General features: G+C 38.0%; 1 protein-coding gene across 1 annotated transcript; it reads left to right on the top strand.

Moving 5' to 3' along the window:
• Nucleotides 1-1,499: 1,499 nt before the first annotated feature.
• LOC126592066 (UDP-glycosyltransferase 86A1-like) lies at nucleotides 1,500-3,445 on the top strand. Its single transcript, XM_050257822.1, has 2 exons — nucleotides 1,500-2,257; nucleotides 2,401-3,445. The coding sequence occupies exons 1-2, from the start codon at nucleotides 1,618-1,620 to the stop codon at nucleotides 3,309-3,311; spliced, it is 1,551 nt and encodes a 516-aa protein (XP_050113779.1). The 5' UTR covers nucleotides 1,500-1,617; the 3' UTR covers nucleotides 3,312-3,445.
• Nucleotides 3,446-18,524: the final 15,079 nt, after the last annotated feature.

Here is an 18,524-nt window from a genome sequence, read left to right as displayed (position 1 = left end):
TTCTCTAGGGTTAGTCTTTTCCTTAATTTAAGGGAGATGATTGATTGGTGAAAATTGTTGTTGTAAGGCTTAGACTAGGCTACTTTGTTGTAAGGCTTATACTAGGTTACTTTCTTGTCCTTGATTTAAGGGAGATGATTGATTGATGAAAGTTGTTGTAAGGCTTAGACTAGGCTAGTTAGCTTTGCTTTTTTCTTTGTCTTTGTTGGCTGCTTGCAGCAACCATTTCACCTTTCTTTCTTCTTTCTTTCTTTCTTCCTCCTTCCTCATATATACCTGAACTATTGTACATTAAACTTATGAAATACATTACAAATTAAAGCCATAATTTCTATACTATATCCATCCCCATAACCACGAAAATTAACCATTGGGTATTATCCATAACCATACCCACCGGATAACAAATTTCTAATCGGTTATCGGTTATATCCATATTCGTTAATACAAAAAATATATTCGTCCAATTGACGCATGATAATTTAGTAAATATTAATTTTATCATTAAATATTTGATGTCTAAAATGATTTAATTAATGGATCATGAGTAACATAAAAATTAAGGCTAAACTTTGATAATGTTGATTGATCTTTGATATCTCGCATAAATACTTTTAAATTCTCATATATTTTGATTCTTATCAAAACTTTTGACTTTGCCACAAAATGCAACTCACACAATGCAATTTTTGTATTCTCAAGGTAATTGATTCAATGAATAATAAATATACATATACACACACACACACACACATATATATATATATATATATATATATATATATATATATATATATATATATATATATATATATATATACACATACATATAATTATATTATATATTATTTGGTTCGGATTCGGGTACGGATATGGATTGGGGACCCTTATAACCATATCCAAAACCATAACCGAATAATATTCACGGTTTTTCCCCATACTCAAATATACCCGAATTTTCATATCCAAAGCCAATCCATTCGGACTGTTATCCACGATTATCGGGTTTAACGGTTAGAATTGCCATTCCTAGCCATGATCAAATAAAACAAATTAAAGAGAGAGAAATAAAGCGTCTCATCAACTTCCGTCAAGTAATAATTGTTTGCACTCAAAATATACGGATTTAGGGAGCGAACAATAATAGGTATGAAAAATGAATAGTGGTTAAAAATAATCAAGAATAGCGGTTCATATGTTCAGTGTTGTTCTTTGCTTCTTTTTTAATAAGTTACCTTGTTGGTTAGTGAACCATGTGAAAGAGATGTCCAGGTTTTTCTCAATACTTGTTTATTCAGCAAAGGGAATAGGGTGTGGTGGGGGCAACTTGTTCAATTATGGAGCAAAGTAAACCGTCCAAGAAAAAAATACTAATTTTGTTGCTTTCTCACCCACCCGTTTTCTAAAGATAATGTCAAAAACTTTGTGTGTATAGAAACAGAAGATAATGCAGCCTATATTTTCTTATATATTAAAATTGGTTGACTGAATGATAGTCATCTCGCACAGAACTGAGTTTAGCTATAAGTTTGCTCTAAATCCGAATCCAACTTCTAATCCTCCTTTCTGTAGTTTAGATGAAGTGAGTGTATTGTCCAATCGTTTGTCAAAAAACAAATGGCAGTCATCTGTCCACACATCACAGACATCACACAATTAAGAAGTGTTTTTCAGTTCATCACTTGCCTACTTTCTCAGAAACACCTAGAGAGAGAGAGAGAGAGAGAGAGAGAGATGGAGGACAAAGCCTCAAACCCTCATGCAATTATGGTTCCTCTTCCTCTCCAAGGCCATGTAATCCCATTCACCCATCTGGCCACGAAGCTTGCTTCACAAGGCTTCACCCTCACTTTTGTCAACACCCAATATATCCACCACCACATACTCAAGTCCCAACCCAACGACAAAACAGAAGACGATATCTTTGCCACAGCGCGTAAATCTGGTCTAGACATACGCTACACAACAGTGAGTGATGGATTTCCACTAGCTTTCGACCGATTTCAGAACCTCGACCAATTTCTTGAGGGTACTTTGCATGTCTTCCCTGCCCATGTGGATGAACTTGTTGGCGATTTAGTCCAATCTGAACCCTCAATCACTTGTTTGATTGTTGATACTTTCCAATCATGGTCAGCAACCATAGCCAACAAGTACAACCTTATCCATATTTCCTTCTGGACTGAACCAGCCCTAGTCTTAAACATCTACTATCACTTGGACCTTCTCCGAAAAAATGGTCATTTCGGTGCTCATGGTAAGTAATATCCTTCTCATAAAGATCTCATATTGCGAGCATTATTGTTTAAACTTTTGATTTAGATTCACATTCTAATGACATAAATATTAGCGTAGTTATATAGTTACAAACAATTTTTTTTTGTTGCTTGATTTTATTAGATAATCGCGAGGACATCATTGATTACATACCTAGCGTGAAAGCTATTGAACCAAGGGACTTGATGTCATACCTCCAAACAACAGATTTATTTTGCCCAATGCTCCGCATCTTTTACAAGGCATTTCGCGAAGTGAAAAGGGCAGATTTTATTTTGTGTAATACAGTGCAAGAACTTGAATTTGAGTCCCTTTCTGCCTTGCAAGCGAAGCAACCAACATATGCAATTGGCCCCGTCTTCCCCGATAGTCTCACCAAGAACATCGTGGCTACCAATCTGATGCCAGAATTTGACTGCATCCATTGGCTCCACAAGAAGCCCCATGGTTCGGTTTTGTTCATTTCTTTTGGCAGCTATGCTCAAGTTACAAAGGATGATTTTGAGGAAATAGCTTATGGGCTTTTGCTTAGTGAAGTGAATTTCATCTGGGTACTTCGTCCCGACACTACAGGTTATGATGAAACGTATATTCTACCAGTCGGATTTGAAGATGAGATTAAAGATAGAGGGTTGATGGTGCCATGGTGCTCTCAGATTGAGGTGCTTTCACATCCAGCAGTAGGAGGGTTCTTAACGCATTGTGGATGGAATTCTATACTGGAAAGTATGCGGTGTGGTGTTCCCATGCTATGTTTTCCTCTAGTGGCTGACCAAATCACTAATAGGAAACTAGTAGTTGATGACTGGGGCGTTGGACTCAATCTTTGTGATCGGGTTAAACCCGTTAGAAGGGTGGATGTAGCAGAGAAGATCAACCGTCTGATATGTGGAGAATCGGGTGATGGTTTGCAGAAGAAGGTCATGAAAGTAACACAAACATTGGAGGATGCAGTGGCTCTAAATGGGTCATCACAAAGGAATTTATCTCAATTCATTAGTAATGTGAAGGAAAAAATTAGGACACGAATGTGACTTCCATATTGCCATCATGTGGTTCTTCTTCATCATCTCATTAGAATTTATATGTGCGCTTCTTCCTTTGGTTCCGCAACTCTATTATGTACACTACTCCATTATTTGGGAATGTTAATTGTGGAATTTTTTCAGGTCGACAGGCTGATAGCCCACTCTAACAAAACCGATATTGTCCCCACTTAACCACCTGCACAATCCTCAGGTGTGAGTTTTATTACAAAAGGCCTCGGTGTTAGTTAGAGTGGGGTATTTCTATTTAAAGTGCTTTCTTTGTTCCCTCCTGGCCGATGTGGGACACTGGGGTTCCAACACTCACGTCCCCATTTTATGGGTCACACGTGAAATTCTACCGATGTGGGACACTGGAGTTCCAACACTCCCCCGCACATGAAACCCTATTTTATGGGTCACACATGAAATTCCATACATCGGCAACCACGTGGAGCCATGTCGGGACTCACCCAATCGCGTGGGGCCAATGGGGACCCACCCAATCACATGGCAGTACGGGCCTGTCCCTTGGCTCTGATACCATGTGGAATTTTTTCAGGTCGACGGGCTAAGGGCCCACTTTAACAACATCGATCGACAACCACGTGGAGCCATGTCGGGAGTCACCCAATCATGTGGGGCCAATGGGGATCCACCCAATCATGTTGTAGTACGGGCCCGTCCCCTAGCTCCAATACCATGTGGAATTTTTTCAAGTTGACGGGCTGAGGGTCCACTCTAACAACACCGATACTATCCCCACTTAACCACCTGCACAATCCTCAGGTGTGGGGTTTTATCACAAAAGGTCACGGTGTTAGTTAGAGTGAGATATTTCTATTTAAGGTGCTTTCTTTCTTCCCTTCTAGTTGATGTGGGACACTGGGGTTCCAACATTAATTAAGCAACCTCTCAATTAACACAAACTCAAATTTTCAGAGGTTTTTCGAATACTTTGACAACATTGTTACTGACTTTTCTGGTTTTTATATGTGTGATTAGTGGTTACAAGTACAACAATAGTCTGATTTGTTTGTCTATTAGGTGTACAAGAAAGAGTTAAGTGATTTACTTGTCTCAGCTTCCGGTTTATCGCTTTTGCTAGTTTTTGTTTTGGTTTCGTTTTCAAAAGTGATTTACCCGTTTAGGTATTTCTTCTTTACTTGTCAGTAAATTTCACTAGTGGTGTCGAATGGTTTCACCATCACTTTCACCAAAAAAATTTCTTGTTACTAATTCTGATTTGCTAGAAAGGGAAAATGTTGGCTTAGCAGCATTGACAAGAGATGGAAGTCGAAGATGTAAGAATATGAGCATAAGTATGAATCTATGAACTTAGTTATTGGTCTTGAGATTGAATGGGAAGTCTTATTGGGAATGGATTTTGTAATCCATATTACACTGGACTACTATTTAAGGGATTAGTTTCCTATGAGGATTCTAATAGGGGAATCCTTATGGGATTTGGCAAGGATTATGTTGTGTATATATATAGTGGCCTCTGCTCTCATAGTTGATATGCTCGATTACGGACTAAGACGTATGATTAGTTAAGAGCAAAATCGATTACTAGAGAAAGGACAAGGTGCACAAAACTTGGACATGGATGCTTCTTCGAGTTCATCTGCAGGTATGATCTTCTCCGTACATTAGTTTAATGAACATCAGTTTGTGTTTTGATCACAGTAATTCATATTACCTGTTCTTGGTTTGTGTTTCATCTAACATGTGGTATCAGAGCCTTAATCACATGTTTATGAATTTTGTTATTAAAATCAATGGGTTCTACAGCTTAAATAAATTTGCCTTATGTTTCAACCTAGAAGAATTGAACTCGGGTTCCGGTATGTGGTTTTTATGAATAACGACAAAACGTGTTAATAAAATATTACCGTTAAAACTTTTCCAAAAGTTTTTCTTTTCCATTGGACTTCCTACAAAATCATTGGTTTGGGTTCTCCCCAATTTGGGGTTTTTCGATTATAGAAATCACAAACATGAGCCATAAATCTCTAAATTACTATTTTCAATTTGGATGATTATTTCCATTGTGCTATTTCAAATTGAAACTCATCTACACGAGGTATGTTTGATGATTTATGTTGATTTATCAGTATTGGCATACCTATTTTGATGCATAGTTTGAATCGAGGTTTTCTGTTTGAGTTTTGAAATACTGATATCGAAATCAAAGAAAAATCCAAACTAATTAAAATTGCTAGTTAGGAATTCTTAAGCAATGGATGACCAATCACATATAAGGCTATAATTTTCCAATATCTTGCAAAGTCATGATCTTTTGATTCTGATGATCGTTTTATTTTGATATTACATCATTATGCATGAGACATCTATTGATTGTCTATTGTTGCATATTTCTTTGCTGAATCTACAGGAGTTCTAAATAAGTCAATTTTTCTATATATGCTTATCACCTATTAGTTGTTAAGTCTATATGTATGAATTATTGATGTAAGTTATGATGTGCAATCTACAAAAGGAAATCAGGAACCTAATTGGTTCATGTTTATGATTTTGTATGTAGTATCTGCAATATCCTTGAAAACTTTGAACTTGGCCAACATCCCAATTCTCACTAGAGGAAGTAATTACAAGAAGTAGGGATGCGACATTGGACTACTACTGACTATCAATGAATATGACATTGCTATTGATACTCCAAAACCAATAATCACATACCAGAGTACTAGAACAGAGAAAGCAGACCATGAAAGGTGGATGAGAGCCAACAAGGTGGCACTCTCCATCCTGGAAAGTGGCATGACTGATATAATTCGTGGAGGCATCAAAAGACATGAATTAGTTGCTAAATATTTGAGTGCAATTAAGAAGAAATTCAAGGAGTCTTAGAAGGCTGAAATCAGTCAATACATGGCCTTACTGACAACCTATAAGATTGATAGTACTGGTTCAATTCAAGATCATATACTGAAGATGACTTATGCTGCTGAGAAGTTGAACTCAATGGATGTCAATATTGGAGAAAAACAGTTGGTTTTCATGATTCTCCAGGCTTTTCCAATCAAATACTCTTAGCTGAAGGTGCCTTATAATATAGAAGACAAGAGTTGGGATATAGATGAGTTCATCGCACAATCTGTTCAAGAGAAGACTTGGCAAAAGCAAGAAGAGGCAAGGATGTTTAGATTGTGAATTTTATGCAAGAAGGAAAGGGGAAGAAATTCAACAATACTGGAAATAATTCAGGTAAGAATTTCAAGTACTCCAAACCTTCTGATCAGACTGGTACTTCCGCTAAAATATTTGATATTTCTAAAGGGTCTAACAATCTTAAACCAAAAATAAAAAATGTTGCCAAGCTTAAGTGTTTTTTCTGCAAAACTCGAGGTCATCCAAGAAAGGATTGTGAACTGTTTAAGGATTATCTGAGAGCTAATGGCAAAGAGGTAGTTAATGACTGTGAAGAGTCTTTTGATTAGTGGGAGTAGTTTGTTATTCTGTTATACAAAAAGCAATTGCTACATTAAGGACAGTTGCAAAATAAAGTTTGAAAAGTGCTGTTATTGTGAAGTTCGAAGAGCTAGTGTGGCAGTAATGTTCTTCTCTAAAGTTAACTTTATATTTAGCTAGTTTAATTATCAATTAGTATAATTATTAGCTAGGTTTATTGCATTCAGAGATTCAATTTTTGTAATTGATGTTGGAACTTTTGTGATTATATGGGACTCCCAGTCCCACATCGCCAATTTCACATCTTTAAGTCATCCTTATAAGTGTGTTCTCACACTTATGGTTTGAAAAGAATTAGGCCAAGGCCATGGACCTTGGACCTTAGACTTGGAGGGTTTGGGTGTATATATTAAATGTCAAAGATGGGCCTTGTGCCTTGGGTGTCACAGCCCGTCTCGAAATTTCATTATCGTTGATGTGAAAAGACGGAATTGTCCCTAAAGATTTCTAAGGTGTGTGTGACTTATACATTTGGTTAATATTGTTCTTCCTAAGTTTGTGGAAAATTTAATTTGGAACTTAGGTTATGTTTTCAATTGTGTTGTTAGGGATTAATGTGGACCACACACACTCAAACCTGCCTTCTCTCTCTCTCTCCCGTGGACTTTCTCTCCCTTCCCTCTCTCGATTTTTCTGCACCTTGTCACTGTGCACGTACGGACAAGCTTGTTCTATGCCATTTCGTCGTAGATCGAAGGTTCTAAGGTAAGAATCGAACTCATCTTGAGTCCCTGAGTTCAAACATACTAATTTTAGAACTTAAGACCTTCGAAATCATCGTGAAACCCTAACTCCGAAAATGTGCATTGTTCATGCACACGTAAAACATTGTGTTTCAAGGAAATTCAAGCTCATAGTGAGCTTAAGGAGGTTTCCACGAAGCTTGGGGACATTCGTTTGGAAGTTTTGGACGTCGGGAAGCCCTAGTTCGAAGGTTGCTGATTTGGTGAAATTATCCCGATGAGTTTTCAAAGGATTTGGAAGTTTTAAAAGGTATAGCCTTCTTCCTCTCGTGATTTGTGACATTTTGGTGAAAATTTCGTGAAAAATGGTGCGAAATCGAGTGAGAAAATAACATTTACAGGTTACCCAGTTTTCCGGCGCCGGCGAGATTTTCCGGCGTCTGGAGGTAGGGGATGACGTGCGTAGCACCGTGCCTCTCCCGGCGCGTGCGGCATTGGAAATTTCTTCTAGAAATATCTCGACATCTGTGACGTCGAGTAGGTCACAGTGGTATATTCATATACCCAAATTGAGCATCGTATCAGAAGTTATTACGTATTGTTGGTTTTGTGCTTTAAAATAATGTTTTTATAGTTGTTTCGCATATAGGTGAGACCTATCACGAGGACGAGTGCATTCAAGGGCGCCACGGGGGTTACGACCCTTTGACTTACTAGTGAGTGGGTAGTTATTTTCTGTTTATACCTATATACTACTGATTTTTCCCAGAAATTGAATTTAAATGAAAGTATGTTTTAAAATGCCATGCATGCATAATATATGAATTAGTATTTGATGCATATATATGAAATGGTGTTGTGGACGCACAGGTCAGTATCAGGTGAGTTTTATGTTGTTCATGTGATTTATTGATGATGTGAATTGTGTTGAGAACTCATAACCTGCACCTCTGGTGTTAGTGCTTATATTATTCACCCCGCACGATATGCTCACCTTGGATCCAAGTAGGTGCATGTCGTACAGACTACTAAAGGTGGTTTTAACATGTCGTACAGACCATTAGAGGTGGTTCCGACTTGTATGTGACTTTAGATTATTATACAGCTTTTGATAAGAGAAGCACTAGAGCGTATTCTTACACCATTCTTGTCGTATAGACTACTTCAGGTAGTTCCGATTTATGTGCAGAATAGCGCCGTACAGGTCACAGTTGGTGACTCTGGTTGGTGTGGATATTGAGCTATAGAATTAACCGTACAGGACAACTGTAGGCTCTCCGGTTGATTCCTTATTTTATCTGTTATATTGATGCATCCTTAATATGTTTTGAAGCATAGCAGGGCATATTTTCCTGAAAAGTGTTAAAGAATTGTGATTTGAGTTATTTGCTATTATATATGATTATATATATATATTATTTTTCTGGGAAAGTATACAGGTTTTACAGCGAGGGGTTAGAAGTGTTATTAAATGAAATATTTTCAAAAAGCTTTGTTTTACTGACCCACTTAATCTTGTTATGCCCCCCTCCACATTCTGGTTAGCAGTGTTGGTGGCTCACGAGGATTTCCAAGGCGTTCTGACAGACTACTTAAATGTAGGACTCACATTCGGGTGTTGTAATTTAGTAATGGTCCTACTTGACTGCACTTGGTACTTATGCTCTGATTATGTGTGTTTCATACTTAAACTCACTCTAGCATGTTAGTTGGATATTATTGCTAGTAGTTGGTTTTTATTCCTTCGTATTTCTTTTACCTTTTTGCTTCCGCATCTCACTTTTGGTTACGTCACGCCCACGTGATGGCCAGCACACCTTGATTTTAGAGTCGGGGTGTGTCAATTTGGTATCAGAGCCTAGGTTTATAGTCCTGTATAAATTGTTAATGCTCTAATGATCTTTTGGTGTCTTCTGTCAGAACTATGCCGCCTCGTACAGAATCACGTCGTTCTTCTGAGCCTAACTTCCCTGACATAACTCAATTAGGGGAAGCGATGGCCCATGCCTTTCAGACTGCAATCCGTCCTCCTCAGATAACACCCCTGGAGACTATGTACAATATGAAATTAGACCGTTTTATGGGTAATGAGGGTCATGAAGGGGCAAAAAAGTGGTTAGACCATATTGAGAAGACCTTTCAGGTGATGCTGAGTCAAGGGAATCTTCCTGCTAGTAGATGGGTCGAGACTACTACTTGGTTTTTAGGACGAGAGCCTGCAGCTTGGTGGGTAAATCAAACTCAGCTTATGTCACCTGAAGTGGCAACTGATTGGGAAGTATTGAAAGAGAATTTTAAGAAAAGATTTGTTCCCCCGGAGTACATTGATCGTAAGAAGCAGGAGTTCACTCAATTGAAGCAAAAGAATATGTCGGCACATGAGTATTATAGGAAGTTTACAGACTTATCCCGCTATGATCCTGATACAGCTGGTAATCAGGTAGAGATGTTTCACCGTTTTAAGCTGGGAACTAGGAGGAAATGGCGGATGTTTGCTAGTGCGATTCCTTGCACCACTTACCATGCGTTTTTTGAGATTTTGGTTCGGATGGAGGATTCCGAAAACCTTCCTAGTAATAGTGAGGAAGATGAAGATAAGAATGATAATCAGAGGAAAAATGACAGGGGTAAAGGTATCTCCACTCAGGGACCCCGTAAGATACAGAATTTCAAGAAAAGTGGAGCGAGCTCGAGTTCTTCCAGCGGAGGATTTAGTGTCACAGGCCCGATGAGAGGTGGAAGATTTACTGGTGGACCCAGGTTTCAGAGACAGAGAGACTTTGGTGGTGGTGGTGGTTCAGGTCTTTCGTTGTAATTTCAGACATCATGGAGAGTGTAGGAGAAATGGCGGTGGTTGCTACACTTGTGGACAGATGGGACATAGAGTTGCTCAGTGTCTCCAGAGTCAGCATAGGCCTCAGCAGAACTTTAGATCAGGCAGTTATGGTCAGACGAGTCGTGGTGGTGCTTACCACTATCAGGGTGATGCTGCTTCCTATGTTTGCGAACAGAATCAGTATTCCCAGGATCCTTATTTTCAGACTAGGTATTCCCAAGATCCTAGAGGTTATACTTCATATTCTTCCATGCCAGCTAGTGGATCTCAGTGGTATCAAGGAGGTCAGCCCCGACAGGGAGAGGTTGCTGCTAGCAGTGCAGGACCTTCTAGGCAGTCTAGCCAGACAGGATAGGGACGTACTTCTCAGGGGCGAGGTAATCAAGGTAATAGAGATCGTGGAGGACGACAGCAGGTTCATGGACGTGTTAATCACATCTCACTGCAAGATGCTTAGAACCATCCAGATTTGATTATGGGTACGTTAAATATCCTTGGTCACTTTGCTAGAGTTTTGATTGATTATGGTGCTACACATTCTGTGATTTCTCATACATTTGCTCAAATGACACAACCTCACCCTACACCTCTAGGATTTGATTTAGAGTTTGCTATGCCTAGAGGGGACAAATGTTATGTTGATAGTGTTTATCCAGGGTGTCCAGTGATGGTAGATGTGTAGTTATGCCAGCTAATCTTATCCCGTTAGATATTGTGGATTTTGATGTGATTTTATGGGCAGATTGGTTACATTATAATCGTGCCCATATAGATTGTTACAGGAAATCAGTTACTTTTCATCATCCTGGACTACTAGAAGTTACTTTTGTGGGTGAAAGAAGTGGGGTGAGACATGGTGTTATTTCTGCCATGAGAGCAAAGAAGTTGTTATCAAAAGGTTGTCAAGGATACTTAGCACATGTGGTGTTAAATGATGTTGTTCCTAGTAGTGTGGAGGAAGTTGGAGTGGTCAGGCATTATCCTGATGTATTCCCAAATGATTTGCCTGGATTGCCGCCAGACAGAGATGTGGAGTTTTCGATTAATTTGCTTCCAGGTACAGATCCTATATCTTTGACTCCATATAGAATAGCTCCAGCTGAATTGAGAGAGTTGAAAATTCAGTTACAGGAATTAACTGATAAAGGTTTCATTCAACCTAGTACTTCACCTTGGGGAGCTCCAGTGTTGTATGTAAGAAAGAAAGATGGAACTTTGAGATTATGTATTGATTACAGGCAATTGAATCGGGTAACGATTAAAAACCGTTATCCATTGCCTCGTATCGATGATTTGTTTGATCAGCTTAAAAGTGCATGTGTGTTTTCTAAGATTGATTTGAGATTTGGCTATTATCAATTGAAGATTAAAGATGAAGATGTACCTAAAACGGCTTTCAGGACTCATTATGGACATTATGAGTTTTTGGTGATGCCATTTGGATTGACTAATGCACTTGCAGCTTTCATAAGGTTAATGAATAAAGTATTCCAGCAATATCTTGATAGGTTTGTCATTGTTTTTATTGATGATATTATGGTATACTCTAAATCAAAAACAGATCATATTCGACATCTTAACTTGGTGTTAAAGAAATTGAGGGAACATCGGTTGTATGCCAAGTTTAGCAAATGCCAGTTTTGGTTGAATCAAGTGGCATTTTTGGGACATGCAGTATCGACACAAGGAATTCAAGTAGATCTTCACAAGATAGCAGCAGTGGAGAATTGGGAACAACCACGAACTGTCACTGAGGTACGGAGTTTTCTTGGTCTAGCAGGTTATTATCGACGGTTTGTTCAAGATTTTTCTATGATTGCTTTATCACTAACGAAGTTAACTAGGAAGGATGTTAAGTTTGAGTGAGACGAGAATTGTGAGCAAAGTTTCCAGCAGCTGAAATATTGCCTCACTCATGCTCCAGTATTAGTACTTCCTGACGAAAGTGGTAACTTTGAGATTTACAGTGATGCTTCCTTGAATGGTTTGGGATGTGTCTTGATGCAGCATAATAGAGTGATCGCCTATGCTTCTCGACAATTGAAGATTCATGAAAGGAATTATCCTACCCACGATCTTGAGTTGGCAGCCATTGTCTTTGCTTTGAAGATTTGGAGGCATTATCTCTATGGTGAGAAATGTAAGATCTTCACAGATCATAAGAGTCTTCAATATCTCTTTACTCAGCATGATCTTAATCTTCGTCAGTGAAGGTGGATGGAGTTACTAAGTGATTATGACTGCACTATTGAGTATCATCCGGGTCGTGCAAATGTGGTAGTTGATGCACTGAGTAGGAAACCTCAAGGTCGACTTAATGCTTTGTATGCTTGTCGTGTTCCTCTTCTTACAGATTTGAGAGCTACTAGAGTAAAATTGGAGATAGAAGAACAAAGAGAAGCTTTTCTTGCTAGTTTCCAAGTCAGGCCAATTTTGGTCGATCGTGTACTTGAAGCTCAGATGGTTGATGAAGAGATCCAAGAAATGATCCGATTCAGAAATGAAGGGAAAAAGAAAGACCTCAGGATTTGGGAATCGGATGGCATGCTTATGCAAGATAGCAAAATGTATGTGTCGAATAACGAGGAATTAAAGAAAGAAATTTTGGATGAAACACATTGTTCAGCTTATGCGATACATCCAGGAAGAACTAAGATGTGCCATACCATTCGACCATTTTATTATTGGCCGGGTATGAAAAGGGAAATTGCAGAATATGTAAGTAGGTGTATTGTTTGCCAGCAAGTCAAAGCAGAAAGAAAGAAGCCTTTTGGACGGATGCAACCACTTCCCGTTCTTCAGTGGAAATGGGAAAATATAACTATGGATTTTGTGTATAAGCTTCCACGTACATAGAATGGATTTGAAGTATCCCCTGAATAAATTGGCTAAGTTGTTCATCACGAAGATTGTGAAGTATCATGGAGTTCCAGTGAATATTATTTCTGATCGAGATCCAAGATTTACTTCTAAGTTTTGGATAGCTTTTCAGGAAGCTCTTGGTACGAAATTGCTTTACAACACTACTTATCGTCCTCAAACCGATGGACAATCATAGAGGACTATTCAGACGTTAAAGGATGTGTTGAGATCTTCAGTGTTACATTTTGGTGATTCTTGGCATGATCGCCTAGACTTGATGGAATTTGCCTACAATAATAGTTTTCATTCGAGCATTGGTATGTCACCATTCGAGGCACTTTATGGTAGAGCTTGTCGTACGCCATTGTGTTGGTCAGAGGTTGGCGAAAGAGTGCTAGAGGGCCCAGAGATTGTGGATGAGACTACTCAAAATGTTCAGGTGATTAAGTCTAACCTAAAAGCAACCCAGGATCGACAAAAGAGTTTAGCAGATAGACATGCCACTGATCGAGTATATGATGTGGGTAATTTGGTATTCTTGAAATTGTCACCTTGGAGAGGTGTAGTGCGGTTTGGAAAGAAAGGCAAGCTAAGTCTTAGGTACATAAGACCTTATGAGATCACTGAAAGGATTGGTGAAGTTGCTTACAGATTGGAGTTGCCTCCGGAGTTATCTAAGGTACATAATGTGTTTCATGTCTCGATGCTTCGACATTATGTTTCAAATCCTTCACATGTGATTCCTCCTCAACCTTTGGAGATTAATCCGGATTTGACGTATGATGAGGAACCAGTGACTATCTTAGATTGGAAAGATAAGGTTCTAAGGAATAAGACCGTGAGCTTGGTAAAAGTATTGTGGAGGAACCACTCAGTAGAAGAAGCTACATAGGAGACAGAAGATCGAATGAGAGAGATGTATCCAAGGTTGTTTTATGAGTATTAGTGGATTGATTGGTTGTATGAATTTTGAGGACGAAATTCTATAAGGAGGGTAGATTGTCACAGCCCGTCCCGAAATTTCATTATCGTTGATGTGAAAAGGCGGAATTGTACCTAAAGATTTCTAAGGTGTGTGTGTGACTTATACATTTGGTTAATATTGTCCTTCCTAAGTTTGTGGAAAATTTAATTTGGAACTTAGGTTATGTTTTCAATTGTGTGGTTAGGGATTAATGTGGACCACACACACTCAAACCTGCCTTCTCTCTCTCTCTCATGGACTTTCTCTCCCTTCCCTCTCTCGTTTTTTCTGCACCTTGTCACTGTGCACGTACGGACAAGCTTGTTCTACGCCATTTCTTCGCAGATTGAATGTTCTAAGGTAATAATCGAACTCATCTTGAGTCCCTGAGTTCAAACATACTAATTTTGGAACTTAAGGCCTTCGAAATCATCGTGAAACCCTAACCCCGAAAATGTGCACTGTTCATGCACACGTAAAACATTGTGTTTCAGGGAAATTCAAGCTCACAGTGAGCTTAAAGAGGTTCCCACAAAGCTCGGGGACGTTCGTTTGGAAGTTTTGGACGTCGGGAAGCCCTAGTTTGAAGGTGGCCGGTTTTGGTGAAATTATCCCGACAAGTTTTCGAAGGATTTGGAAGTTTTAAAAGGTATAGCCTTCTTCCTCTCGTGATTTGTGACATTTTGGTGAAAATTTCGTGAAAAATGGTGCGAAATCAAGTGAGAAAAGAGCATTTACAGGTTACCCAGTTTTCCTGTGCCGACGAGATTTTCCAGCGTCTGGAGGTAGGGGATGATGCGCATGCGGCGTTGGAAATTTTTCTAGAAATATCTCGACGTCCGTGACGTCGAGTAGGTCACTGTGGTATATTCATATACCCAAATTGAGCATCGTATGAGAAGTTATTACGTATTGTTGGTTTTGTGCTTTAAAATAATGTTTTTATAGTTGTTTCGCATATAGGTGAGACCTATCATGAGGACGAGTGCATTCAAAGGCGCCACAAGGGTTACGACCCTTCAACTTACTAGTGAGTGGGGTAGTTATTTTCTGTTTATACCTATATACTACTGATTTTTCCCAGAAATTGAATTTAGATGAAAGTATGTTTTAAAATGCCATACATGCATAATATATGAAATATATGAATTAGTATTTGATGCATATATATGAAATGGTGTTGTGGACGCACAGGTCAGTATCAGGTGAGTTTTATGTTGTTCATGTGATTTATTGATGATGTGAATTGTGTTGAGAGCTCATAACCTGCACCACTGGTGTTAGTGCTTATATTATTCACCCCGCACGACACGCTCACCTTGGATCCAAGTAGGTGCATGTCGTACATACCACTAGAGGTGGTTTTAACATGTCGTACAGACCATTAGAGGTGGTTCGACTTGTATGTGATTTTAGATTATTATACAGCTGTTGATGAGAGAAGCACTAGAGCGTATTCTTACACCATTCTTGTCGTATAGACTACTTCAGGTAGTTCCGATTTATGTGCATAGTAGCGCCGTACAGGTCACAGTTGGTGACTCTGGTTGGTGTGGATATTGAGCTATAGAATTAACCGTACAGGACAACTGTAGGCTCTTCGGTTGATTCATTATTTCATCTGTTATATTGATGTATCCTTAATATGTTTTGAAGCATAGCATGGCATATTTTCTTGAAAAGTGTTAAAGAATTGTGATTTGAGTTATTTGCTTTTATTTTTCTGGGAAAGTATATAGGTTTTACAGCGAGGGATTAGAAGTGTTATTAAATGAAATATTTTCGAAAAACTTTGTTTCACTGACCCACTTAATCTTGTTTTGCGCCCCTCCACGTTCTAGTTAGCAGTGTTTGTGGCTCACGAGGATTTCCAAGGCGTTCTGACAGACTACTTAAATGTATAACTCACCTTTGGGTGTTGTAATTTAGTAATGGTCCTACTTGACTGCACTTAGTACTTATGCTCTGATTATGTGTGTTTCATACTTAAACTCACTCTAGTATGTTAGTTGGATTTATTGCTGGTAGTTGGTTTTTATTCCTTCGTATTTCTTTTACCTTTTTGCTTCCGCATCTCACTTTTGGTTACGTCACGCCCACGTGATGGCTAGCACACCTTGATTTTAGAGTCGGGGTGTGTCATTGGGGCTCTTGGGCTCGAATTGACGAAAACACAAGTTACGTTTTTTATTTTTTGGATTCAATTTTTTCTGAAAGGATAAAACTGATTGAACAGTTATCTCCGTTTTATAACTGATAAGAATGAACAGTTATGTCTGTTCAAGTTATGCCATTATAGATATGGCAATAAGATTAGAAACTTAACATTGAATTTCCAACGCTTCTTTTTCATCTTACACAGAAAAACACACAACCAATTCGCCAAAAATCCAAGTTCAAGTGCAAGAACTTGGATTAGATAGTTGTATCCTGCAAGATAGACGTCCATTGAACTACTGCACGGGTGTAAGGGAGAATTTCTGTCTTAGGTGATTGCATTTGCAAGCCTCTATCTTCAAGATCAAGTCAGTGATTTGTGATTTTATATGCAATTTACTTAAGTGTTTGTATTTTGATATTTATTGTATTTGTTGTTGAATTTCTCATTTGAAATAAACTGTGCAAATTATATATATATATATATATATATATATATATTGTATCAGTGACATTTGATTGGTTTCTAACAATTGATTGGTCTGATATATATATAAATGTGTGTGTTTTGGATTCAATTTGATGTTTTGAGAATCTTTGTGATTTGACTTGAGCAGTTGGTTGAATTCATATATTGGTAATTCATTATATTGGAATGAATTACTAGTTGATAGTTTTACTATCTGTTAGACTTAATTGTTTCGAATTAAGTTGAGGAATAGTGGGAGTGGATATTTAGGTCTACTGATGTCAGTTTGATCATAATGTTATAAGTGCAGTTTGATCATAACGTAATTTGAGGGCATCAGTTACATGTTGGTTGTGATTGTAAGCTTTTGATTCTATGTTTTGAGATGTATAGATAGATTGTTTATGATGTTACTCAAAAGGCTTGGTGATCACCTTATGGTAAATCTTGATAGAACTAGTCTACTTGGTTCATACTTGCTCAAGTGGGAGAATGTAAGAATATGAGCGTAAGTATGAATCCGTGAACTTAGTTATTGGTCTTGAGATTGAATGAGAAGTCTTATTGGGAATGGATTTTGTAATCCATATTACACTGGACTACTATTTAAGGGATTAGTTTCCTATGAGGATTCTAATAGGGGAATCCTTATGGGATTTGGCAAGGATTATGTTGTGTATATATATACAGTGGCCTCTGCTCTCACAGTTGATATGCTTGATTACGGACTAAGACCTATTATTAGTTAATAGCAAAACCGATTACTGGAGAGAGGAGACGGTGCACTGCAACCTTACATCGAAACTTGGACATGGCTGCTTCTTCGAGTTCATCTGCAGGTATGATATTCTCCGTACATTAGTTTAATGAACATCAGTTTGTGTTTTGATCACAGTAATTCATATTACTTTTTCTTGGTTTGTGTTTCATCTAACAGAAGAATCATCCAGATATCAGAGCGGACCCGGTTCATGATTTTCTTCTCTCTATTCGTTATGCTGCCAAATTTACAACATTACAACATATTAATCTAACACTTAATTACTACGAGAAATATGAGCAATTTTTTCTATACGAATCATCATACATAGAAGATCTTTACTGTCTCTTATTTGGCTAGGTTGGTATGTCTCTGTTTCTTTAGACATCTGATCACTTGTTTTATTTACTGTTCCTTTGTGTTCATAACATATTGCAACAGGTTATCATGATTTCTCTTATGTACATGTTCATATTTAACAATTTTCAATGCATAACGGTTACTTGCAATATTTGCAGGCCTTGGTTTTCTCCAATTTTCAAAGCAAAATTCGTAAGGGTCTAGGGATTCTTTTTCCTTTTGGATTTTTTGGTCATTTTCTTTCAGTTTGTTGATGTCAGATTCAAATCCTACATAATCATTGGAATCAAATGATCAGTTAAATGGAATCCAACAATTCATTCACTTGATCCTGAAAAATAAATTGAAAGTAAAAACCCTCATGCAGATGCTTAGTCATGTTGAGTAGAGCAGTGTGCTCTCATCTTTCGAATCCACATTCTCGTATTTTAGATTAGATTAATTAAAAATAGTTAGAATAAAAACAAGTAAATCACTACAATAGAGTGTGATAGAATATTAAGTTTGTCTTGTTAAAAAGCTATGCAAGTTTGTCTCTCGCTACTAACTATATTCTACATAATAGAATAAGGAGGTGGCCAGGCGTGTTCATATTATATATACACACACACACACACACATACATAGATAGATATA

Source organism: Malus sylvestris, chromosome 12, assembly GCF_916048215.2.
Source record: "Malus sylvestris chromosome 12, drMalSylv7.2, whole genome shotgun sequence".
Classification (NCBI taxonomy): Eukaryota; Viridiplantae; Streptophyta; class Magnoliopsida; order Rosales; family Rosaceae; genus Malus; species Malus sylvestris.
This window is presented reverse-complemented; position numbering and strand designations above follow the sequence as displayed.